Source organism: Lepidochelys kempii, chromosome 8, assembly GCF_965140285.1.
Source record: "Lepidochelys kempii isolate rLepKem1 chromosome 8, rLepKem1.hap1, whole genome shotgun sequence".
Taxonomy (NCBI): Eukaryota; Metazoa; Chordata; order Testudines; family Cheloniidae; genus Lepidochelys; species Lepidochelys kempii.
In genome coordinates this window covers 76,464,944-76,490,052 of record NC_136387.1, presented here as the reverse complement: position 1 = coordinate 76,490,052, position 25,109 = coordinate 76,464,944, and the positions used below count along the sequence as shown (strand labels likewise).

General features: G+C 40.9%; 1 protein-coding gene across 5 annotated transcripts; it reads left to right on the top strand.

The window, feature by feature from the left end:
- Positions 1 to 258: 258 nt before the first annotated feature.
- LRRC8C (leucine rich repeat containing 8 VRAC subunit C) lies at positions 259 to 24,829 on the top strand. Of its 5 annotated transcripts, none has more exons than XM_078854096.1 (4): positions 259 to 402; positions 2,131 to 2,212; positions 17,802 to 17,943; positions 20,478 to 24,829. In XM_078854096.1, the coding sequence occupies exons 3-4, from the start codon at positions 17,806 to 17,808 to the stop codon at positions 22,737 to 22,739; spliced, it is 2,400 nt and encodes a 799-aa protein (XP_078710222.1). In that variant the 5' UTR covers positions 259 to 402; positions 2,131 to 2,212; positions 17,802 to 17,805; the 3' UTR covers positions 22,740 to 24,829. The 5 variants fall into 5 exon arrangements, with proteins under 5 accessions (XP_078710222.1, XP_073213222.1, XP_073213225.1 ...); XM_078854098.1 differs by lacking the exon at positions 259 to 402 and adding an exon at positions 413 to 576; XM_078854097.1 differs by lacking the exon at positions 259 to 402 and adding an exon at positions 413 to 1,214 and having other exon boundaries at positions 2,137 to 2,212.
- Positions 24,830 to 25,109: the final 280 nt, after the last annotated feature.

Genomic DNA, 25,109 nt, shown 5'->3' with positions numbered 1-25,109 from the left:
CCAACCCCCCCGAGTCTCCAGGAATTAAAGATTAATCTTTGATTAAAGATGATGTCATGTGATGAAATCTCCAGGCATATGTCCAACCCTGAGCCCCGGCCGGGCTGGGCCCCCCAGGCGGGTTACCTCTCCCCACCCAGGCAGGCAGCCGCCGCCCCTCCCCGGCCCAGCCACGCGGCCGCTCTCTCGGAGGGGAGCCGCCCCAGCCCAGGCGGGGACTAGCCCCGCTTCCTGCGGCGAGCCCCTGGCGTCGGCGGCCGGGACTGCAGCAGGAGGAGGGGCGGGGGCAGCGGCCTCGGCGGCGCCCAGCTCGGAGCAGGGAAGCAGCCGCCAGCCGCACTGCCGCCGCCGGGAGCCTTGAGCGCCGCTGCCCCCGCGCCGCAGCCCGCTGCATCCCCCCAGGTAGGCGCCGCTCGCTGCCCCGGCCAGGCGGGATCTCATCCCCGCCCGCTGCCCGCGGGGAGCCGGCTCCGTTAGACGGGAACCCGGCAGCTCGGCATCCTGCGCTGTGCGGCGGTATCTGCCCCCGGGCCCGCGCCCCCAGCCCGCCCGCCAGACCTCGCCCGCAGCCTCCAGGTACTGCCCCGGGGAAGGTGCCGGCCGCGGGCTCCGGGCGCTGGAGAAGCCCTGGGAGCGGGCAGGGCTGGCGCCGTCGCGGTGGGGCTGCTCGAGGGGCTGGGAACCATCCAGAGGAGCCCGGAGGCCTTTCCCCTGCTGGCCCGGTGGGCAGAGGAGCCCTGGACCCGCTCGTTCCCTCCCGGGGGCTGGCGAGCTACCCATCCTGCCTTTTGCTAACCGGGGCAGGCAGCTGCATTTCCGAGGCAGGGAGGGCTGCTCTGTTGGGCAGCCGCGCAGAGCTGGGCTCCTCCAGCAGCCAGGGGAGGGGGGCCCCAGCTAAAGAGCCCAGGAAGTCGGTGAATGCAGCCAGAGTCACTAGGGGACTCTCTCCTCTCCCACCACCTTCACCCATCACTGAAGAGCTGCTGCGAACGTTTCGGTATTTCATTGTGCACAGTCCATCTCCCTCCCCCACCCCCACGTCTTCTGTAGCTCTGTGAAAGCCAAACTTTATCTGGAATCTCAGAATTTCCTCTGCTGACACGGTACGTTTTAGGGTTGCCATCAACATAAAGCCAATGTAGATGACAACAGACGAACCCCCAGCGTTGAAACCTGTAGCAATTTTGGACATTTGGTTTTCTGTTTAGAAACAGGTTTCAGAGGAACAGCCGTGTTAGTCTGTATTCGCAAAAAGAAAAGGAGTACTTGTGGCACCTTAGAGACTAACCAATTTATTTGAGCATGAGCTTTCGTGAGCTACAGCTCACTTCATCAGATGTTTACCGTGGAAACTGCAGCAGACTTTATATACACACAGAAATCATGAAACAATACCTCCTCCCACCCCACTGTCCTGCTGGTAATAGCTTATCTAAAGTGATCAACAGGTGGGCCATTTCCAGCACAAATCCAGGTTTTCTCACCCTCCACCCCCCCACACAAATTCACTCTCCTGCTGGTGCTAGCCCATCCAAAGTGACAACTCTTTACATAATCAAGTCGGGCTATTTCCTGCATAGATCAAGGTTTTCTCACATCCCCCCCACCCCCATACACACACAAACTCACTCTCCTGCTGGTAATAGCTCATCTAAACTGACCATTCTCCAGGTTTAAATCCAAGTTAAACCAGAACATCTGGGGGGGGGGGGGGTAGGAAAAAACAAGAGGAAACAGGCTACCTTGCATAATGACTTAGCCACTCCCAGTCTCTATTTAAGCCTAAATTAATAGTATCCAATTTGCAAATGAATTCCAATTCAGCAGTTTCTCGCTGGAGTCTGGATTTGAAGTTTTTTTGTTTTAAGATAGCGACCTTCATGTCTGTGATTGCGTGACCAGAGAGATTGAAGTGTTCTCCGACTGGTTTATGAATGTTATAATTCTTGACATCTGATTTGTGTCCATTTATTCGGGAGGAGGTATTGTTTCATGATTTCTGTGTGTATATAAAGTCTGCTGCAGTTTCCACGGTAAACATCTGATGAAGTGAGCTGTAGCTCACGAAAGCTCATGCTCAAATAAATTGGTTAGTCTCTAAGGTGCCACAAGTACTCCTTTTCTGTTTAGAAACAGTAGGCTTGAGTTACCATGGTAGAAGCAACCCTGAGGAGTAACGGTACAGCAGAGGAAAACAGCATCAGCGTCTAGTGTAAGTGGCATGTTTTCTTGTTCCTGTTCTTCTGGTTTACGAAGAATTCAGGTAAAAGAAGTAGTCTCAGTAGTTGAAAGATAAAATAGTCGCGATTCATATGGATTAGTTGAGTTAACCTGTTTTTGTTGATATGGGGGGGGGGGGATAAATAAGGGAAAGCTTTGAATATGCAAGCCACACTAAGTTCGACCTTTTGGTATATCTCTTTACAGAGACATGAACAAGGATTATTCCAGTCCTTTTTATGTACTCCGAGCTTAATCAGGAATCTGTGAAAAGGGGTTTATAAGTGATGGATTTGATTAGCACTTCCCAAGGTCTGAGCTCAGAAGAGCAGAATATTTTATATTAGAAATTTCAAACTGTGTCTTCCTAGCTCTTATTTGTTATATGTGTGGTTTGGTAGTTAGTAGTAAGATTCCAACGTCATGAAAAGAGATGACCCAAGAGAAAATATAGTTAAAGGCTCAAGAATACATGGCTCCGATTTTTGTCAAAAATTAAAATGACCCTGATTTCAAGATCAGTTTAAAATAGAATTGCTATGCTACAATGTGCTGGATTTTTTTGTTCATTGTAAATGAAATGTAATTTATCCAGTTAACCAGACAGAGTTGACCAAGCAAAATGAGTAGCATATGAAAGTCTGCCAAATATACCTTATAATAATTCCATTAGGATTTTTTTCCCAAAATTGATGATTTTTATCTCACAAACAAGTACTTGGGGTATAGATTTGTTTTGTATTCTCTTACGAAATTTACGCTAGGTGTCAGAGAACATAACATTTGGAATAGCACCATTAGAAATATATGTAAACCTTTGCTTGTACAGATCACTTAGGTTTTGAGGATACTATGGAGTATGCTAAGAAAGAGAAAAGCTCTTTTAAAAAAATACATACATATGAACAGTTGGGGGTGGAAATTGCAAACAAAGCAAAGGAAAAAATGTATGCTGTTCAAATGTAATAAAACTCAGTTAAAAATCTATGTATTTTAATTTCATTTTTGGGCTTGATCCTTGTAGTTAAAAGTCCAGCACTCTTCATTCCCACTTAATGATCTGTATCTACTGAAAACTCCCTTTCACTTCTGTGGTGCAGGGTTGGACCTTGAAGAGGAGTGGAGGGTGCTGAGCATGTCACAGAATTGGGCCCTATTATGATTTTTAAACTAATGGTAACTTGCTTATGTGTAAACATGACTGAATTGTCGCCACTGATGCATAAAGGCCTTGTACTGAGCACCTGTGGTGTCTGAATCATTTCCTTTTCCAGTCTCTCTCTAATCCTGTTAAAAAGTTTGCTGAAGTTTTTGCTTTGTTCTCCTTCAATGTCTGAGTGTTTAAAGGCAGCCACTGGACAGCTCGTATGCAGTTTTAGATTTTATGGTATTATTTACGTTGTTCTGTGAATTGGTTTCAAATGTAAACTTTTGGTTCCCAACCCTAAAAATCTGATTACTCTGTACATACGCTATTTGTGACCAGTGCCTCCTGGTTCCCAATAGAGGCAATCAGAAGAATCTTTCTGAGTTTCATCACAAAGGTACTTAGTTGGGTGCTCAGCACTTTCTGGAAATCAGGCCTCTTTAGTGTGCATCAAGCTGGGCTCCCAAAAATTGAGGCATCCAAAATCCCTCATCACTGTTTAAAATGTATGCCCACATTAGTGGATATATTTCTGTAGTAAGTGTGTGTGTGTGTGTGTGTGTGTGTGTGTTGGGTGGGGGCATGAGAAAGTTAAACAAAACTTGGGTGGCTGGATGGTCAATAGGCAGAATTATACTGTCTTGTGATCACATGGGCCAGAAGGTGTCAGCACTACAGGAGATGCAGAACCTTGGCTTTCTTTGAGCAGTGTCGTGCAGTGACCTTAGAACAACACTGCTTTACTTCAGAGGCAGCGAAACTTGGCCTTCCTTAACTGGAAGAAATATGCTTCCCAACCAAACACCTCTGAATGTGAAAGGAAATGAAAGAGGCAGTTCGTCAGAACAAGTCGCAATAGTGGAAGCTGTGTATTTAATTCTCGAGCTGGGCTGGAGAGGGTTTCTCTCTTTCTTTCTGCTAAACATTTTGATGAACCTGATTTTTTTTTTCATTCAAATTTTTTTTTTAACTTTTTTGGGGTTTCTTAACCTGAAAATCAAACATTTTTCACTTTCTAAAATCTGAAAAAATGTTTGGTTTTCAGGTTTTCTAAGAAACCCCCAAACTTTTCAAAGGAAAGAGATTTTTTTCATTAAAATCTCAGTGTAGCTGAGAAACCACTTTCCACCCCAAAAAGACTCAATGGAAAATTTTCAGCCAGCATTTTACTCCACACATTTGGTGCACTGGAAGCTTCTCTCTACAGTTCATCCTTTACCTCTCTGTCTTGAGATCTTGTGACATAACACTATTTGGGAACTCAGGGCACAGTGAATGGGGACCTCTGAATACCGTCGATGCTGTGGATTTATTAGGTCTTTTTCTCCCCTTGAGAATGACAAGATACGAGGCTTGCTTCACCCTTTTGGGCTCTGAGTATGCAGTTTGTACCTGCTGTACCTTCAGGCATAGCTCCTTTAGTGGGATAATTCACTCCCAGGGCAGGCCAGGCACTGTTACCACTGTTGTTCTCTGCCAAAGGAAGCTTCTTTAAACTTGTGCAGTAGACACTCTGAATTGGCTTCTTTTTATTCTTCTATAAAAGTGCCAAACCACATCCTCAAACTAGGCGTTCCTCTGCCTATCTTGCCTGAGGGGCCTGATATGGTAGGCATTCTCAGAGCAAGCTTAATCTCGCACAAAATGGCTTGTGAAGGAGTAGGTGGTAATTACATTTGCAGTGGAGCAGAGGGACTGAACCTGGGTCTCTCACCTCCCAGGTGAGTGCCCTAATCACAGGGTTGTAGAGTCATTCTCACGCTCTCTTTGGCTCTGTGCATATTTAATTATTTATACACAGTAGAACAACTTCAACAGGGGACACTGAGAGTGCTCTCCCCCAGAATATCCCAGGGACCAATGGTTAGGGTACTCTTCTGACGGGGGAGACTTAAGTTCAGATCCCTTCTCCACATCAGGTAGAGGAGGGGAACTGAACCTGGGTCTCCCACATCTCATTGGGCTAAAAGTTTTATAAGGGAGGACACTAGCACCAACACCTCGTCCTCTGTTTCTTGCAAACCACAGTTTAGATGGCTAATTCCAGGAGAGGGTGCAAAGCTGAAAATCCCAGGCACAGATAGGCACCTAAATCCAGCCCAGATTTAGGCACCTCACTCCTTTGGAGAATGAGCCTTAGGCCACATCTCTCTCCTTGACATTTCCTCTGGTTAGCTGAGGTGGCTCCCCTACTCAGTGTGTTGGCTTTTGTGAATTCTAATCTTCAGTGCTTGTCTCTCCCCATGCATTCTATAGGGAGCCTGGATGCCTACATTGGCATTGTGGATTCCACTGGTGGCAAGTCACCTAAAAGTTAGGCATTGCAATGCCTAAGGGCTGGTTTACACTACAAAGTTAAGTCAGCTTAACTACATCACTCAGAGCTGTGAAAAATTTCATGCCCTGTGCAATATAATTAAGCTGAACTAAGCCCCAACGTAGAAATTACGAAGTCAACCAAAGAATTCTCCCATCAACCTAGTTACCACCTCTCGGGGAGGTAGATTTACTACAGCAATGGAAAAACCCCTTCTATTGCTGTAAAGTATCTATGCACCATTGTAGCCTTTTCATGTAGACATACCCAGAGTCCCTTTGGAGATCTAGCATCTGATCTGGACTGACCACTTGCATGCTGCTGAAGATAACTGCTAAATGCAGCAAACCAAGAGTCAAGTGCTGCCCCATGTATCATACCAGGTATGTCACACTGGAGTGCCCAGGTTTAATGCTGAAATGCAGTAACAAAAAAGTAGATATTGAACTGTAAGAAATGTAATTTCTGTTTGTCAGCTGAAGAGAGACAGTTGTTAGGCAAGTCCTATAACTGGTACAATCAATCTTGATGACTTTTTGATGAACTGCACCCTCCTCTTGCATTGTGACATAGAACTGCTGTTAAATACCTTTCATGCACACCTTGAAAATAGAACAGAGGAAACCCATTTTAAACGCCATTTTGTAAACACTATTACACCTGCTGTATTATGATCAGAATTCCAGACAACTAAAAAAATTTTGGCTTGACTACTACTAGGAGTTACCTTTCTGTGTGTTGTGGTATACCAAAAGACTTTTTGGTTAAGAAAACTCTAATCTGCCCTCAGAAGGGCATGGCTGGACACTGAGGCCGAGTCTATACTATGGGGATTATAATGGCATAACTCTGGTGCTATAGCTACGTGAGTATAACGCCGTAATGTAAATGCAGCCCACAGCAATGGAAGGAGCTTTTCCGTCACTGTAGGAGCACCATGCCCTGAGCTATGGTAGCTAGACTGATAAAAGTATTCATCTTCTGTTGACCTAGCTCCACCTACAGTGGGCGCTATGTGGATTTTTCACATCCTGAGCACTGTAGCTATGTCGACCTAAATTGTAAGCGTAGACCAGGCCCAATGAGCTGAAAGAGTCCTATAAAGAGTTCAGACTCAGATCTGTTTTTCTAGATCCTTCAAATCTTTGAGCTTTATGTCCTGTAAGGATCCACTTAATGTTAGTAGTTATCAATATACAGTAGCTGTTAACATTTCTTTTTCTATTAATTCAGAACAGGATTTTGAAATAAGGAGGTTATCTGGACAGAATGCCTAAAAAACAGCAGTCCTACATATTTTTTTTTATGCATGTAGACTATATCAGTTTTAAAAATTTGAAAATTATATAAACTAGCCTTTCCTATTGCCCAGTCAGAAATGATACTATTAGTATAAAATGGGCTATGCTTCTATGATTGATCTGTCCTACAAATGTGGTCTCTAGTGGGAAGCTTTTTACACTAAGGAGAAAAATGTGTGATATACATTTCTGACTGAAAATATCTGTATGTTTATCCAGGTGTATTGGGATTAATATTTTATAAGAATACTGCAAACTTTAAAAAGTCCCCTTGTACCACATGCAAGGGATAGAAGAAAAGATCCTTTATATGAAAAAGGCATAAATCATGAAAGCAGACACTTCTTTAATTTTCTTTGGCTCCACTACAGTGTGGTCTTTAACATTTCAGATGATAGAACTGCTTGAGACTCAGAATGGATCTCTTTAGGTATTTTTATGTTTCCTGACCTGGTCATGGTTGATTTTTAATTTTTAATTACATCAGTGAAATTTGTTTATGCAACTTCAGATTTATGGATAATGAATATTTGTATTCAGCTATGGCCCCTACATATTTCTAATCAATTAATTGCACTATTTTTTACAATGTTTGTATTCCCTAAAATTTAGGATTATTCCTAAGTGTCTGTGCTATCTGAATATGTTAAGGATTTCTGAAGAACCTGGCAAAACTTTTGCTTTTCTGAATCAGGTTGTCAGATTTTAGGATGTCTTAAAATATCACTTTTTGAATAATTTCTTCTTACTCTATGTTTGAGTTTGATCTAATAGTTTTTTTTATCATGTACAGAGCATTTTGAGGCAGAGTCCTAAGCTTGAAAGATATGTTAACCCTGTTAAGATAAGAGTGTTATTCCCAAAGCTGCAAAATGCTGTATATGCCTTTTGAAGCAAAAAGAAAAGGAGTACTTGTGGCACCTTAGAGACAAACCAATTTATTTGAGCATAAGCTTTTGTGAGCTACAGCTCACTTCATCGGTCTCTTTTGGGACAGAAAATTTGGGGACTTTACTATTTCTCTAAATCCTGCATAACTTGTGTACACACAGCTCTCATTGACCTCAGTGAGGTTTTGAGGCGCATGATCCAGCCCTACTTTTGTGTTTCCGTAATCCAACAAAGTTGAGAGAGCAGTTGAGTATGCAAATGTGTTTATGCTACTCACATGAAAAGGTATTATGGCTTTTATGTATTAAAAAAAACAACAAGAATATTTTTTTGGGCTACTAACTCCGCAGCAATAGTTTCACTTGTGTGTAGGCTGAAATTGCTGTTACATACGTCAAAGAGGAACTGATTTTATATGCTGTGTTTTTAAATGTATCTGGTGGGTCTTGAAGTTTGTCTCTGAGTTTCTTCTGGAGCAGTTGATGATGTCACAAACACTTAAAATAGAACAAGAAACATTTCTTGCACTTCCTCCTCTGTATTTGTTATGTGTGTGTCTATTATTGTTTTCCAACATCTGCACATAATGCCATGTGTCTGCAGAATGACACAAGCCACCATTTTCAAAAGTGACTAGTGAATCTGGGCTCCTAGCTGGAAATACCTGAGATGAAATCCTGGTTCCACTGAAGTTGATAGCAAAACTCTCAATGATTTCAGTAGAGCTAGGATTTTCAGGTGAGTGTTCAGCACTTCCTGAAAATCTGCCTCCCTTTAAAGTGTCTGAAGTGCCACACACTAGTTGCTTATAAAAGACTTGGCCCCAGTCCTTGCCCTGGGGGGTCCTAGAAACTGGGTAAACAGAATCTTAGAACTCAGGGTTTTACTGGAAAGTGATGGAGAATCTTTTTAAAATGCTGTGTGTGTGGAAATGTGCTGAATTATAGCCCTGGAGACAAAAGTCCTATTTCTGCACTGGACAGGCATAGCCCAGGGAACAGTGTATAAGCCTCGTCCTGCAGCCCTTACCTAAGGAAAACTCCCATTAAAGTCAATGAGGAACATTGCTCATGTACAGATGGTAGGATGGGGCCCTATTTTGTGTTTGAACCCTGACCTGCAGGGACCATCATGTTTCGAGGTGAGAGAATAATCCATTCTACAGAAAAATTCAATGTTGTCCCTCCACAGAAGGCCAACTAGTACTAATTATGATGTGGGAGATTTTTGTTCTTTGTGGTATCAAATCAGCCTAATTTCACAAAGCCATCAGAGAACAATTTTCAGTCACTATCAGCTCAGACTGGATTCTTTCCAGAGAACTAGAGAAAATAATCTATAGCACTGTTCATCCACACATCCTGTCACACTTTACAAAGGTAGTAAGCCTCATTATGCACATTTTACAAATGGGGAAACTAAGATATAGAGAGATTATGCAATGAGCCAGTGACAGAGCTGGGGCTCGGACTCCTGACTCTTACTCCATTGTCTCGCTCATTAGGCCACATTTGTTGATCAGCCCCATCCCCCAAGAAAATGAATTTCAAATATTTTGTTTTAAAATGTTTCTAGAATACAGTAAACATGTAGACCTAAAAATAACTGCTTTGAGGACATAAATGGATCTTTTAAAATGTATTTTTACACACTTTCCAGTTCTTTAAAATTGAGTTTATTATTGAGCAGTAGCATCACTTGTTTGTATTCCTTGTTCCCAAATATTGATGTTTTTCACTGTGAAATTCTTAGTTGTGATCAACAGAACTAAGGGAAGCTCACCAAAAAAAAAAGCTGGCAAAAATTGTAAGAGCTTTACAAATGATCTGTATTCATTGTAGTTTTTCCACCAGTCCACAGAAAATAGTTGTGGCTTCAAAGCTTAACAGGGGAGGGTGACTCATTCTTAGATATACTGTTCCCTTCAAATGCCTAAAAGGTAGGAAAAAGTTAGTAGTAAGAGTTTTATTTATTTACGCATGTTATTTATGTGTTACAAGAGGACCATCCAGAGGCCCCAGTCAGGATTAGGTACACACTGTGTTGGACACTACTCAAACATATAGTAAAATGATTGCCAAAATCGAAGACATCAGCCAAGACCTTATTATATATTTTACACACACAATTAAAAGAACATTGTTAAGATGATAAAGTCAAGCTCTTAAATGTTAGGAAATGCCAGTATTAAGGTTGCCTGTGCACCCTTTCCCTTTTGTGCATATGAATAACGAAACAGTCATCCATTATGTGGTCATGTACTGTTTTTTTCCTTGCCCAACCAGTTCCAGTCTTCTGGTTCCAGCTCCCAGTTTCTTTCCCCCAGTCCCAGGCTCAGCAGACTCCTTGTCCCAATTTATTCCTTTCCCTCCCTTTGCCTGTCCTTTGTCCCCTCTACCTTCAAATCAGATGGCGTCCTCCAAAATGCTGACTGGGTGCCAGCAGAGGATGGGATTCATTGAGAGCACAGGAGAGACAGGCTCCCTATTGGCGGTTACAGTGCCCAGCCTGGAGTAGCTGAGAGCAGCAATTTCAGAGAAATTCCTTCTGCGCCCCTATAGCTTGGGGTTGGAGCATACTCCGTAACTCTGCCGCAATGGCACATGTGCACTGTCCAGTCACACACAGGAGCTGTGAGGGGATGGAGTATGTTCAGTCATGCTGTGGGCATGGTGCATTCACTGTCTGGTCAGCACTAGGAGCAGTGAGAGGCTCAAGCATGCTCAGTGAGGGTGGAATCTTCAGTTATTTCTAGCTACTAAATCAAAGAAGTCTCCACTGAGCATGTTTAAACTGCAATTTTTCAAAGGCTTATAACTTGGCCTAATTTGGCAGATTTTTGCCTGGACAGCAAAAGGTTCATCACTGACACAAACACCAGGTCCTACCAAATTTCAAGTCCCTGCTTCAAAGCCTTTCAAAGAAAAAAATCTCAAGAATTTTTTAATATGGGCAAAATGTATTTTCCCCCAGTCTTGTTCTCAGAAACAGTGGAACCATACTGGCTACATTTTTCTTTTAAAAAAACACCAACTATTTCAGACTGAGGCAGACACCCAGCATGCAAAATTTCAGGCCAAACAGTTCAGCAAAGTTGTAAAAAACTGAAACAAGGTCTTAAAATGGGAATTGTCGGATGACCTCAATACATGGTAGAGCCTTCCCTGCTTATTCTACTACTGTTCAGTCCAGGTCAAAACTTGGCTGTAATCAATGGGGCTCCACACGGGTGCAGTGATTTTTGCCTAACCCAGCACCCCAGGTACACCCATGCGGATCTGGCTGCAGGACTGTGGCCATAATTTAGTCTTATCTACTCTAGCTGGCCAAACAAAGAGCTGAATCCCGTGGTCTCTGTGCAGACAAAAACCAAAAAATAACTCGGAAGATTTATCTGCTCAGAACTGCAGAATTGGGCCTTCTGTCATTAAAGTTTAGCTTGTTTCCTTAACTTGGTGTCTCGTCCAAGGCCAAAGATATTACAGTATCCCTTGAAAGTTGCACTGAAATATTACTCGTAACAAATGTTTACGGTCTGTGACAAAGTGCTCCAATTTCAGGAGTGTGCAGTGTAATGTTTTATATGAAGTAATACTCCGTGTATCCAGCACTCATCCAATACAAGGAACATAAATGCTTACAGACTCCATCAGCCCCGCAGCTCCCAGGCCATAGGTTCATTGCTGCTCATAATTGCCACAGCCTGTATGTTAAATATACATTGCTCTCTGCTTTTTTAATTAATATGAATGGTCCATAATTTGTGTATGTGTAAGCCCAGAGACTTACTTGCAGCAGTTTTCCAAAAGACACTTCATAATTCATACTAACACAAACAGTATATGTAAGCCAGCAGGGAGAGCTACTTTTGCCTAGCCCAGCACTTTGTGCCATCAGTGGATCTCCTGGCTTGAAATAGCGTGAAGTCCCCCATGGTTACCATCTGTCCCAAAATCACAGAATAGTCTTGATGCACAAACCTTCCACTCACAGCCCTGCTGCTGTTCTGCCCTCAGCTGAAGCCTGCCTGACCTTATGCCCTTCTAAAGTCAATGGAAAAAATTCCCACTGACTTCAGAGGAGCAGGATCAAGTCCATAGCCTTGTGACACACCCTCAAGAGGTGATGGCATTGATTCTCTATCCTATACTGATGCAGAGTTATGACTGTGAAATGTATTGCCAGCAAATGAATAATTTTATATCTCGTAGCTGGTTATTTTAAGAAATCCCACACCTTTCAAGCCTCCAAGGTGTATTTAGTTAATTATACCTGCAACCCTGTCTTCCTATTATTGTCACCTTAATCTTCTCTCTTCTCCTCCATTGTGTTCTTCACTTCCTGTTGCATCAGTGAGCTCCTGGAGACTGTCTTATTAAATATTTGCATCCAGCACAATGAGGCCCTGATCCTGTAACACACACAATGAATAATGATTGCCTCCCTGTGTTGTAAAACAATTGATTATCTTGTTCCACATGAAGAATAAAAATAGAGAAAGGCTTGACCTGTAGTGAAAAACTCTGCAGTTTGGCAGACCCATTACTCTTGGAGTGGCAAATCTTGTTCCTCTGTGGGTGGTCATGTAAGAAACAAAAACAGTGGAGCTGCCATTTTATACTGTATGTAGCAGACAAGCTGTAGTGAAGCTGTGTATGGGGACCCAGTCTTGGGGCATTGTTCAGCAAGGATATGGGGATGGTGTGGGAGGTGGCTGGGACAGATGGGGCCTATCAGTGGGTCAACAAATGATACCAATCCCCTGATCGATCTCCCATTTAGGGAGCGCAGAACAGTCGGTAGCCTCTGCCACATCCTGGAGACTGCAGTTATTCTCCCAGAGAGGTTGATCCACCTGCTGGTACAGGGAAGGGAAACTCCATCCTTCCATCTCCTGCATGTCACCTGTGGACAACACATTTGTTTGGCACTTAAAGAACCTGGGGAAAGCAACTCTATACAAGCAGCCATCTTGGTGTCAACTTTTTATTATTTTTGGGTGTTCCATGAAGAAAATATGCTAAGTGGCCATACAGACATCTACAAAGACATGCTCCCTATCCCAAAGAGCTTGCAATAGATAAAATAAAGGGACAGTGTCCAATTCATTCTTTATATTTCATTGAATCTGCTTTTCCAATCATAATACCTATTTAAATTGCATTTGGAAAGCAGAGACAGGTAAGTTAAAAACGCACAGCAGTTTCATGTGACCAACCCCCTTGTGCAGGTAAAGGTTAGTACGTATCCACTACCAGTTATGCTACACAGAATGAAGTATGTTACTCAACAGACATCTCTTTAAAAATGACCATGGTAGCCTGTTATTAGACCCAAAGGCTATAGTCGCACTATCGTTGGCTGTATCTTTTTAATTCAGGACAGTATTTTAGATGCAGTTGTGTGTGTGGTTTTAATTCTAAAGTATTTTTCAAGACACTTGACAAAAACACACTGGAGAAAAAATATAGTAAAGCTCTTATAAACTACTAAACTACCTCTCCAGCCTGGGCCTGAGGATATCAGCCCCACAAGGGGATAGTCAGTGAATGGAAAACCCTGCTCTGCTAGCATCACCCCTCCCCAGCTGCACCCTGCAGGTATTCCTGTGAGCTGTCAATGGTTCAGGAATTGAATTATTTAATTTCCTTCCTATCCTGAAATGCATGTCATCTGCATCTCCTGATCTATAAAATATATTCACTTTTCTCTTCAGCCACATTGGCAAGAACCTTCATTACTTCCTAACTGTCTATACCACTTTTCTTTATTTAATTTGATGAAGGCCAATTGCAAACAGGCAGATTAGTGCAATGGCGTAGCCATTTTAGAATCATAATTTGATTTAATTTCTCTCATTTATTAATGAGACTAATTTGTCTCCAATTCCCTTCTTCCCCACCCTCATCTATTTATTCTCCTTAACTCCTTTAGGTTGCATTAACTCAGTCTGCTTTTTGCTGCTCTTATCTGCTCCTGAAAGCATTAACTGACTCTGTGGGCCAAGTTCTCAGCTGATGTAAATGCTTGAAGCTCCACAGAAGTCAAAGTTGCTGTGCCCATTTATACCAGCTGAGAATGTGGCCCTCAGTGCTCTTGTTTGCTTCTTCCCCACATCTCCATTCCCAGCATATGCCTGTTTGTTTATTATCTTCATATTCCTTCAGAAGACCACACTGTCCCCTCCTTTTCCATGTGCTATTCTTTTGCTGTGGAATTTCAGGGTTCCTCAAAATTCTTCTGCACTCCTGTATTTTCACATCTCCTCTCATTGCCCATATTCACTGAATCAATTTTCAGTTTCCTTTATTTTCCATTGTTTGAAATACCTCCCTAGAAACATTAAAAATATATTTCCCTACTAACCCTCCCCCCCCCCCCCCCAGTTTTCTATCTGGCAAACCCTGAATTTTATTTTGAATTGTTTACAAGCTTGTTTTGTGTTGTTTATCCCTCCTTGTTTGTATACCACCATTGGCTGGTTCTCAGAACAAAGTTTAACTTGGGCTTCTTCTCTTAATTCTCTGCAGCAGCAGAATACCAGATAGTCTAGCTCATGCCTCCCTTTCTTTTTTAAATTTCTGGAGAGCAAGGTGGGGTAGGGGAAGCAAGAGAGAAAAGAGAACGAGAGTGATGATTTTAATTAAGAGTATTTAGAATTCAGAGATTCTCCAATCAGATTATAACAACATTTAATGTAGGTCAAAGTTTAGGCCTAAACTACTGGGTATTGTGCCTGTAAATAGTAACTGTGGATGCAACTGAATTGAAGTCAGTGGAGCAGTACCAATTTACACCAGCTGAAATTCTAACCCACAGTGTTTAAATTCATCTTTAATATTGCAGTTCCTTTTAATAACATAAGAGAAACTCCAGTAGTTAATGTGTTGATCTGTGTCCTGAAATGTGGCATTGGTTTTAAACTGTCTCTGTTTTGACTTGTTTAAAATAGTCAGCAGAATATAGATTGAATCTGAACCTTTTCCGTTTGCAAAGTCCTTGTCACATCTGATTGGAAATGAATCTATGAATAAAATACTGTTTGACTGTAACACTTCTTTAGTGTCAGAGTCCTTGTGCAGTCTGGAGGAGTTCTTTAGCAATTCTTTGAAAAAGATAAACATGCAGTCTGTTTTTCTGAAGCTTTGGAATCCTCTGCTTATGGAATTCCAAGGTGTCTTCATGGCAACAGGGCTAGAAGCGGAATGTGTAAAATCAAGCTACTGTTGTAAAAGAAGTGGTAGTTATATATATCCACTTTTCGTTCAGTCATTCAATCCAGCAGCATTGTAGAATACAGATACCTTCCTTTGGATTTCTTACAGGCCTCTGCTGTGATTTCTAGTGCCACAAAGGTAGCCTGCCATTAGAAATGATTTTCTTGAGAGAATGACAGAAAATGGCTCAAATATCCCATACCTTTGTGACCAGTCTCCATCTGAATCTTGCAAATATCCATGTTTGCAAAATATTGCAAAAGAAGGATCAAGTGTAGAAAGTCCCCACTCTATGTACAAAGGACACCCTTTGTATTCTATTCAATTCAATTCCTGTTCCTTGTATTCATTGTATACTGTCATTATTGTTCATTAGTTCATTCACGTCCACCATTGGGACCATATATTGAGTAAAGAATGCTGAACAGGACCTTAAATAACATTCTGATATAGTTGTCACAACAAAACTAAACACTAGATTGACTCACCCCTGACAAGTTTTTTTAATAGTAATTTTTTCCCTCTTCATATCAATATTTTTCAGAGTGCTTTTCTTCCCTGGTGAGGTTCTCTAGTCTGAAAGAATGGTTACTAATTTTCAGGTGCTATAGATCTTGATTTAAAAAAATCAGTTGGTCTGTTTCTATTTTTAAAGTAACCAATGTATAAACTTTCTACTGTGCAACAGTAACGGGGCTAAGTATTATCTGGCGCTGGTTTGGACAAAAATTTCCATTCTGTGGGAAATTCTAACATTCCAAATTTTTGTTCCAAATCAGAACAAAAAGCCAGAATTTTGACATTTCCCACAGCATGTTTCAATACGACATTTTCTGACAGAAAAACATTGCATCTGAAAATTTTCAGATTGTTCAAGTATTGTTGCTTAGGTAGACTCAGATCATCCTTCTCGACAGATAGACCTGCTATAGAGGATGCGAGAGATTTTCCCCATGGAGATTCTTCCTCATCGTCTGTGGACCACCAACAACACAGTGATGTGGTCATGTGCTCTTGAGCAGTTCTGACATTCCAGCTAGTGGAGGGTCATGCTACATATGCTCATTATCCAATATAGTAGGAGGGGAAGGGAAGGCGATCCGAGGAGCATTTCCTTGTAGTGGCATAGACTATATGTCTTCATCTAAATTCCTCATCAGTTACCTGCCTATAAATTAATCAAACACAGTTACGATAAAACAAAACTTAAAAATACATAGAGAAAGCAGAATTCAAATTTAGCCGGGCTTCCCACTGATTTCAGTGCAGAATGATTTCCCATCCCATCCACTACTATGCTCAGTGCACTTCTTGCTGTATGTTGCCAACTCTCATGACATTAGGCGCTGTTCTTAAAGCTTTCCTTCTGGAGTCATAAGATTGTGTGAGAATCTCAACTTTGGTTTAAAAAAAAAAAAATCTACCCCTCAGAGTTGTGGAGAAAAGCTTGAAAATGTGAAGCCTACAGGATCTGATGCGAGAAGACATATCACCTCTCCATCCCAAAAACAAAAAACATCCCACAAAAAAATCACATCCCCCCCCCAAAGTTGTTGTTAAAACAAAACAAAAAATGATTTTGAAGCCATTCTCGTGATCTGTGGGATTTTTGAATGTTTGGAGCTGGCAGTACTTCTGTTATCAGCAAAATGCCAGTTTCCAATGACTGAGCTGACAGTCAGGTAAATAGCAAAGCTTTATCAGGGATCACTAAGTGGCATCTAATAGACTAACATTGTATTTATATATTCTTTAAAAATATATCTGAGTTTTTGTAGAAAAATAATAATTTTAAAATAAAATCTGAAGGAATAGCATTCCAAAATTATTTAGATTTGTTCTGGAAATAAAGAAAAGGAAGGAAGGAATCTTCCTAGCAATGGCCATAAAAGAGTGCGTATTGCAGTATTGAAGAAAAAACAATTTATGACATGCTTTAGCTCTTGCTCAAGAGTCTTTCCTGTGAGTGACACTTATGGGCACTGTGATGCTGTCAGGTAAAGGATACCTAAAGTACAGTGCTCCACTGATAAGTGCTGGTCATATAATTTAAAGGGATCAATTTTTCCACTGTTTTCTAAAAGAAAAGAGAGTGAAGAGAAGGTTTATCCTATTAATCACTCATACCAGCTCTTCCTCTTTTGAAGAAGCACTTTTCCCCTGGTTTCTCTGCTGAGTTTTTGTGAGATAAGCACACAGATATCAGAAGGGACTCTCTTGGCTGGATGTAATTTCATAAAGAGAGCCGTATAGCATCACCATTACTGCAACAAACTGGGCATCAGTGCAGGCCTATTGATACTGACACTGCCTGATAAATAACTCTGACTTTTAATATGGTTTTGTGAAGTAATGCTTCAGTTGTAGTGGTTTCGTTGACAGTGTATGAAGTCTGAGGATTTAAGAAGACAATATGTTAATGTAACTAATGCTTAGAGTGCCTTCTATCCAAGGATCTCCAAACACATTATAGCCATGAATGAATAATCCAGAAACATCCTTGTGAGATGACTATTATGCCCATTTTTAGGTCCAAGGCACTGGGAGGGAAGTATGGGAAGCATGGAATGCCTAATGATTGTAGAAGGTCAAAATAGCTTCTTCTTTTTTTCACCCAGTGAGTCAAATATCTTTTTCCATGAGTCATATGGAATGGAGGAAGATAGCATGAAATGACTAAACACCAGCCTTGCTTGACTATCTTTCAGAAACATGATTCCTGTCACCGAATTTCGTCAGTTCTCTGAACAGCAGCCAGCATTCAGAGTACTGAAGCCATGGTGGGATGTGTTTACAGACTATCTCTCAGTAGCCATGCTGATGATTGGTGTCTTTGGATGTACATTACAGGTAAATTAAACAAAGTATAACTTAAAAGCATGTTGTCAGGGGTGTTCAAAAAACGCCAGACAGAGCCTTCTTCAGAAGACCATTATCAAGTTTTGTGTTCACTGTAGTCACTGACAGCAATGCCAAAATCTGCTGGCCCAGATGAGTAATTTGTTTGAACAGATGAATAAAATATCATGGCCCAGACCCATAGCTGCTGAAAATCAGAAATCAGTGGAACTATATTGATTTGCACCAGCTGAGGAATTGGCCCATTTGTTTTTTAATGATCCTCAGTCATGGCAAAGGAGGGTGAGTAGATTTTGTGCCTAACCTGGTCAATTTTCATTACAATTTTGCAAAGCAAGCCTGACTGTAGAGTTAAATTCTTGTTTTTCCCTCTTTATTATTTACAACTTTCTTAGGGTCTTAAAATATATTTTTGTCTTTTCACATTTGGCACACACAAATTTTATTTTTCTCCCTGTGTTTTGAATAGAGCTGAAATGAATATGCTTATTTTATTCATAACCACCCATAATTAATAACTGCCTCCTCCATGCCAAAACATTTCAAGGATGCTTGGTACATAAACAATTGATGTTAACTGCTGGGTTAGTTAAATGTTGCTACAGAGCCAAAATCTGATGAGGAGCAGAAAGCATTATGTATGGTGGGCTCCACAAAAATACCTGTTGTTTAAAAACAATATAGATATTTGGTCATGAATATTTTTTGTTTTTACATCTGTAAATTTGAAGGATCTTTCCACCAGGTTTGAGAGTAGATCAAAGTGTAGACACATAAACATTAACAGTGTCCCTTTTAATTAAAAAAAAAGGGGGGGGGCCCTAAATTGTGATTTTGCATAGGAGGCAGTGCACAGTTGTGCAGACCCAGGAACTACCTATCAAATCAGATCTATCTCCCAGTTTTCCCCATTCTAGTTAGGACATACCCTATGCTCGGATTATACCTCGTGCAGTATACATCCCACAGCCTTTGCTCTACCTACTGTTTGCCCACCTATGCAGGAGTAATGACTCGGCAGAGGCTGCTTCTCTTCTGCATAGACCTATAGAGCATGCCACAATCTGGCCCTACGTTTCTGTCACTGATATGAAATAAGTCTCATCATTTCTTGTTTAACCCTTATGCCGTTTCTTACCGATTCACATTTTCTTAGCAGGATTTTGATCCAGCTGACACTGCTGGATCCAGTAATACCTGTAATGTGAAACTCACATTCCCTAGGAAGTGAAGTGAAAGGGACAAATTCTCTGCTGTCATAAGCTGGCAGACTTCAGTGGAGCTCTGCTCATTGACACCAGCAGGAAATTTGCTCCTGAATTTCAATGATAAATGTCTCAAATTGTGCAGGATGTAAGTTAGAAGTTTGTTTGTGTTATATTTTTTAAATATCTTCTGCTGTGTACAGAAGATCTGTAAGTATGTGATATATTCAAAAATCACACTTCACAAGGGCACTTTTTGGGCTAGCAGCCAAGTGTTTGTTGACATAAACAAAGCATAGTTTCAGTCACTTGCATACTTAACTGCTTGACTGAATAAACCACAAGGGGAATGGTGTGTGAAAACAATGCAAATGAAACAGACAAATATTTACATTCATGTTTGCTACAAATGTGTAAACCCAATTTCAAGATAATGGGCCAGATCCTCAACTGATGTTGATTGGGGTAACTCTGTTGACTTCACTGGAGCTTTATACCAGTTTATACCAGTTGTGGATCTGGCTCAATGTATGTAAAGGAGCTTTCTAAAGCCTGATCTACACTACTGTGGTAAGTCGACCCAAGTTACGTGACTTCAGTTAATTGAATAACATAACTGAAGTAGACATAGCTTAGGTCAACTTACCGCGATGTCTACACAACGCTGTGTCGATGGGAGATGCTTTCCTGCCGACTTACATTACTCTTCTCAGGGAGGTGGCGTACACAAATCAGTGGGAGAGCACTCTCCCATTGATTTAACATGTCTTCACCAGACCTGCTAAATCGACACCCACTACATTGATTGCAGCAGTGCCAGTCTACCGGTAAGTGTAGACATAGCCTAAGTTTCAGCAGTTACCATGCTGGAGATAGTTAAAAAATAGTGGTGGGGTCCAATTCTGCTAGGTGGCATGCTCCCTCAGCTCCTGCTGAAGCCAATGGGAAGTGTGGGCACTCAGGCAGAATAAACCCCTGTGTGTATGTGTGGTGGGTTTAAATCTGATTGGTTAGTGCTAAATTCATGCAGTGATCATGAAATCAAAGAGAGAGCTATACATTCATAGGTTTGTTTATATGTGGAAGATTTTTTTTTATGTATGGAGACGACTAAATAGGTCAGACAATCTAGTTTTTAGCATATATATTAAGGGTGTGATTAGCACATAACTAATAATAATGGACTTAACCACTGAACTGGTACTCAGCATAGAGTATGTCAAGGAGAAATTACATTTTGCTGATGCTATTATCCAAACAGTTATGACATTAGGCATCATCTCTTCATAATTTGAAAGTGTATCTTTCTGTGTGTTTCAGGTCATGCAAGACAAGATAATATGCCTTCCAAAAAGAATACAGCCTTCACAGAATCACTCTCACATTCCTAATGCAGTCCCAAATACAACTCCACTTCCTCCACCCAAACCATCCACTACTCCTGCCACTGTTGAAATGAAAGGACTAAAGACTGATTTAGACCTTCAGCAGTATAGCTTTATAAACCAAATGTGCTATGAACGTGCACTGCACTGGTATGCAAAATACTTCCCTTACCTTGTCCTTATACATACTCTGATATTCATGCTATGTAGTAACTTCTGGTTCAAATTCCCTGGATCAAGCTCAAAAATTGAACACTTCATTTCCATACTGGGGAAATGTTTTGATTCTCCCTGGACAACAAGGGCCTTATCTGAAGTGTCTGGGGAAGACTCAGAAGAGAAGGACAACAGGAAGAACAACATAACAAGGTCAAATACTATCCAACCTAGCACAGAAGGCACTTTGGTCAAGACTCAGTCTTTAAAATCGATACCTGAAAAGTTTGTTGTAGATAAGGGGACGGCAGGGGCATTGGATAAAAAAGAAGGAGAACAGGCAAAAGCACTGTTTGAAAAGGTGAAGAAATTCCGACTGCACGTTGAAGAAAGTGATCTGCTCCATGCTATGTATGTTCGTCAGACTGTACTTAAAGTTATTAAATTCCTTATCATTATTGCTTACAATAGTGCACTGGTTTCAGAAGTTCAATTTACAGTAGACTGTAATGTTGACATACAGGACATGACAGGATATAAGAATTTTTCCTGTAATCATACCATGGCACATCTGTTCTCTAAACTTTCCTTCTGCTACCTGTGCTTTGTAAGCATCTATGGACTAACATGCCTTTACACTTTATATTGGTTGTTCTATCGTTCACTAAAGGAATATTCCTTTGAATATGTTCGGCAAGAGACTGGAATTGATGATATCCCAGATGTTAAGAATGACTTTGCTTTTATGCTTCACATGATAGATCAATATGACCCTCTTTATTCAAAGAGATTTGCAGTGTTCCTGTCTGAAGTCAGTGAAAACAAGCTGAAACAGCTGAACTTAAACAATGAATGGACTGCAGATAAATTGAGACAGAGGCTACAAACAAATGCATATAACCGGCTAGAACTGCAGCTCTTCATGCTTTCTGGACTTCCAGACACAGTTTTTGAAATTACAGAGCTGCAGTCTCTAAAACTTGAAATAATTAATAATGTTATGATACCAGCAACCATTGCACAGTTGGATAATCTCCAAGAGCTCTCTTTGTACCAGTGTTCTGTGAAGATCCACAGTGCTGCCTTGGCTTTTCTGAAGGAAAATCTGAAGATCTTGAGTGTCAAATTTGATGACATCAGAGAGCTTCCACATTGGATGTACGGGCTCAGAAATTTAGAAGAGCTCTATTTAATTGGTTCTCTCAGTCATGATATTTCCAAAAACATTACTCTTGAGTCTTTTCGGGAACTTAAAAGCCTTAAAATTCTCTACATTAAAAGCAATGTATCCAAAATCCCACAATCAGCAGTTGATGTTTCAAGTCATCTTCAAAAAATGTGTATTCATAACGATGGCACCAAATTAGTGATGCTCAATAACCTGAAGAAAATGGTTAACTTGACTGAGTTGGAGCTGGTTCACTGTGATTTGGAGCGCATACCTCATGCAGTTTTTAGCCTTCTCAGTCTCCAGGAATTGGATTTAAAGGAAAACAACCTCAAATCAATAGAAGAAATAGTTAGTTTTCAATATCTGAGAAAACTTACAATCCTAAAACTGTGGTACAACAGTATAACATATATCCCAGAGCATATAAAGAAACTCACTAGCCTAGAGCGTCTTTCCTTTAGTCACAACAAAATAGAGGTTCTTCCATCCCACCTATTCCTATGCAACAAAATCAGATACTTAGACTTGTCTTACAATGATATACGATTTATTCCACCGGAAATAGGAGTGCTGCAAAGTTTACAGTATTTTTCCATCACTTGTAACAAAGTGGAGAATGTGCCAGATGAATTATACTTTTGCAAAAAACTTAAGACTCTTAAGATTGGGAAAAATAATTTATCAGTCCTTTCACCTAAAATTGGTAATTTAGTATTCCTCTCCTATTTGGATATTAAAGGCAATCACTTTGAAATTCTCCCGCCTGAACTTGGTGAGTGTAGGGCTTTGAAGCGGACTGGCTTGGTTGTGGAAGACACTTTGTTTGAAACTTTGCCTTCTGACATTAGAGAGCAGATGAAAGCTGAATAATTTACTTCCTTTTACTCAGTTTTACAGAAAGATGCTTCTACCAAATATACTATATAAATAATTTGATAGTCTGAATATGCCTTTATTGATGTGTTTATTTTATTTTTTCTTTTGTCCTTTTAACACAAAACTATCTGTACAAACAAATGTGGAGTAAGGAATATATATATTTTTAAATAAAAATTTACTTGTATTTTTTCACAGTTTAAAAATATTTAAAAGTTTATTTTGCCCTGATAACAAAAGTGTCTGAAAAATTATTTTGTACTGGCAAAAGCTAATGGTTAGATCAACTGTTTCTTAATTTTGGCTAGAAGAGGATAGTGTGCTTCCAGCTGTCTACCTTGAGTAGCATATTTTTTAATAGATGAATGTATCATCTCCTGGGCCATTGTTAATACCTTAGGATCTTTTTTTCTAGGGGCTGATTCTGTGGGATGTTGAGCAGCCTCAATCCCTGTTTTCATCAATGGTGCCCAGTACCTCACAAAACCTGACCTTGATTAAATGTCCTTTTGTTGAGACTCCACACATACCAACTATTCTCCCAAGTGGTCAAAGTCATTTAGGCCTGGTGTACACTAGGCGGGGGATTGAGCTAAGATACGCAAATTCAGCTACTAGAATAGCATAGCTGAAGTTGACTTATCTTAGATGGACTTAAATCACTTACTTTGCGTCCTCGCGGCGCGGGATCGACGGCCACCGTTCCCCCATCGACTCCACTTCCGCCTCTCACTATGGTGGAGTTCCAGAGTCAACGGCAGAGCGATCGAGGATCGATTTATCGTGTCTACACTAGACACGATAAATCAATCCCCAACAGATCGATCACTACTTGCCAATCCGGCGGGTAGTGTAGACATGGCCTTAGAAAAATTTCTAAGGGGCCTAAGGAAATTAGGTGCACAACTTCCATTGAAAGTTAATGGGCACCTAACTCCCTTAAGCCCCTCTAAAAATCTCAGCCTCCATCTCATGCAGTATGCTGAACAGAGCACATCTGCTGTCGTTATTCTTCAGAACGGAACGAGTAAGGCTAAGATTTTCAAAGTAGTATAAGAGAGTCAGTCTTGGAAGGAGGAGTACTTGTGGCACCTTAGAGACTTTATTAGTCCCTAAGGTGCCACAAGTACTCCTCATTCTTTTTGCTGATACAGACTAACACAGCAACCACTCTGAATCCTGGAAGGATTCAAGTTTTAGATTTTTTTAAAAGAAGGGGATGTAGCCTCCCACCTTCCATTAATTTGAACAGAAGGTATGTGACTAAGTCACTGCTTTGAAAATCTCAACCCAGATCTTTACATTCTGCAAGGTAAAGATGAAATACCACAGTCAGGGAGCTCTCCCTCCCATCCCACAACCAAGGGCCTATTCTTACACAGTGGTGAGTGCCTTCAACTTCCATTGAATTCACTCCCCTCCCCCCAACACTTCTTCCCCCCACACCAGGGTGTTTGGCATCTCATATGACTGAACTGTTTGGGGCTTAGGATCATTGCAGTTATCTTTGGTCTGTGAAGCTTTTGACCAGGAAACAAAAATGCTTCCAGCAGCTAAGAAGCTCTGCAGTGGGCTTGGTAGCATATTACCAGGCTTGGCAGAGGAGCCTTTAAGATTATCAGAAACCAGATTAAATTAAAAGAATCTAATATTAACATGTCAAGTCTCAGCATAGCAGAGGATGGTGGTGAAAATCACATTTGTTTTAATTTCCCAGCTAGTGATTAAATTGAAAATTGTACAATTGGAAGCCTGCTTTTTTAAATAATTTAATAATCTGTAATAGGCTGACACAATAGTATATCAGGTTGGGAATTTTATCAGCTAAATCTATGTTAAATTATTTTGTCAACTACTCCTGCCATTTACTCTTACATGGGCAGGTCTGGCAGGTGTTGTCCATTTTAATTCTATGTGCTGTTCGAAAGCTAATTTAAGCCTAATAAAAAATAATTTAAAATTTCCCAGGGCGTCTCCTCTTCCCCTGTATGTTTGAATCACAATGCAGGCACTGGATAATTGCTAGCAGATAACTAGAAATAAGTAAAAAGAAAAGGAGTACTTGTGGCACCTTAGAGACTAACCAATTTATTTGAGCATGAGCTTTCGTGAGCTACAGCTCACATCTGATGAAGTGAGCTGTAGGTCACGAAAGCTCATGCTCAAATAAATTGGTTAGTCTCTAAGGTGCCACAAGTACTCCTTTTCTTTTTGCGAATACAGACTAACACGGCTGTTACTCTGAAACTAGAAATAAGTATTTCCTTTGAAAGGGCAGTCATGCTGTTTGTAAATTGCAGGGGCTTGGCTGCTAATTTTTCAAAGTTATGTGAAACAATTACTAGGTAGTTGTCAGGGTATTTG

Bases quoted from the DNA above. Each gene is read 5' to 3' on its own strand.
- LRRC8C (XM_073357121.2), top strand. From the start codon at position 17,806: ATGATTCCTGTCACCGAATTTCGTCAGTTCTCTGAACAGCAGCCAGCA. The intron at 17,944-20,477 runs GTAAATTAAACA...TGTGTGTTTCAG, and splicing joins TCTTTGGATGTACATTACAG to GTCATGCAAGACAAGATAAT.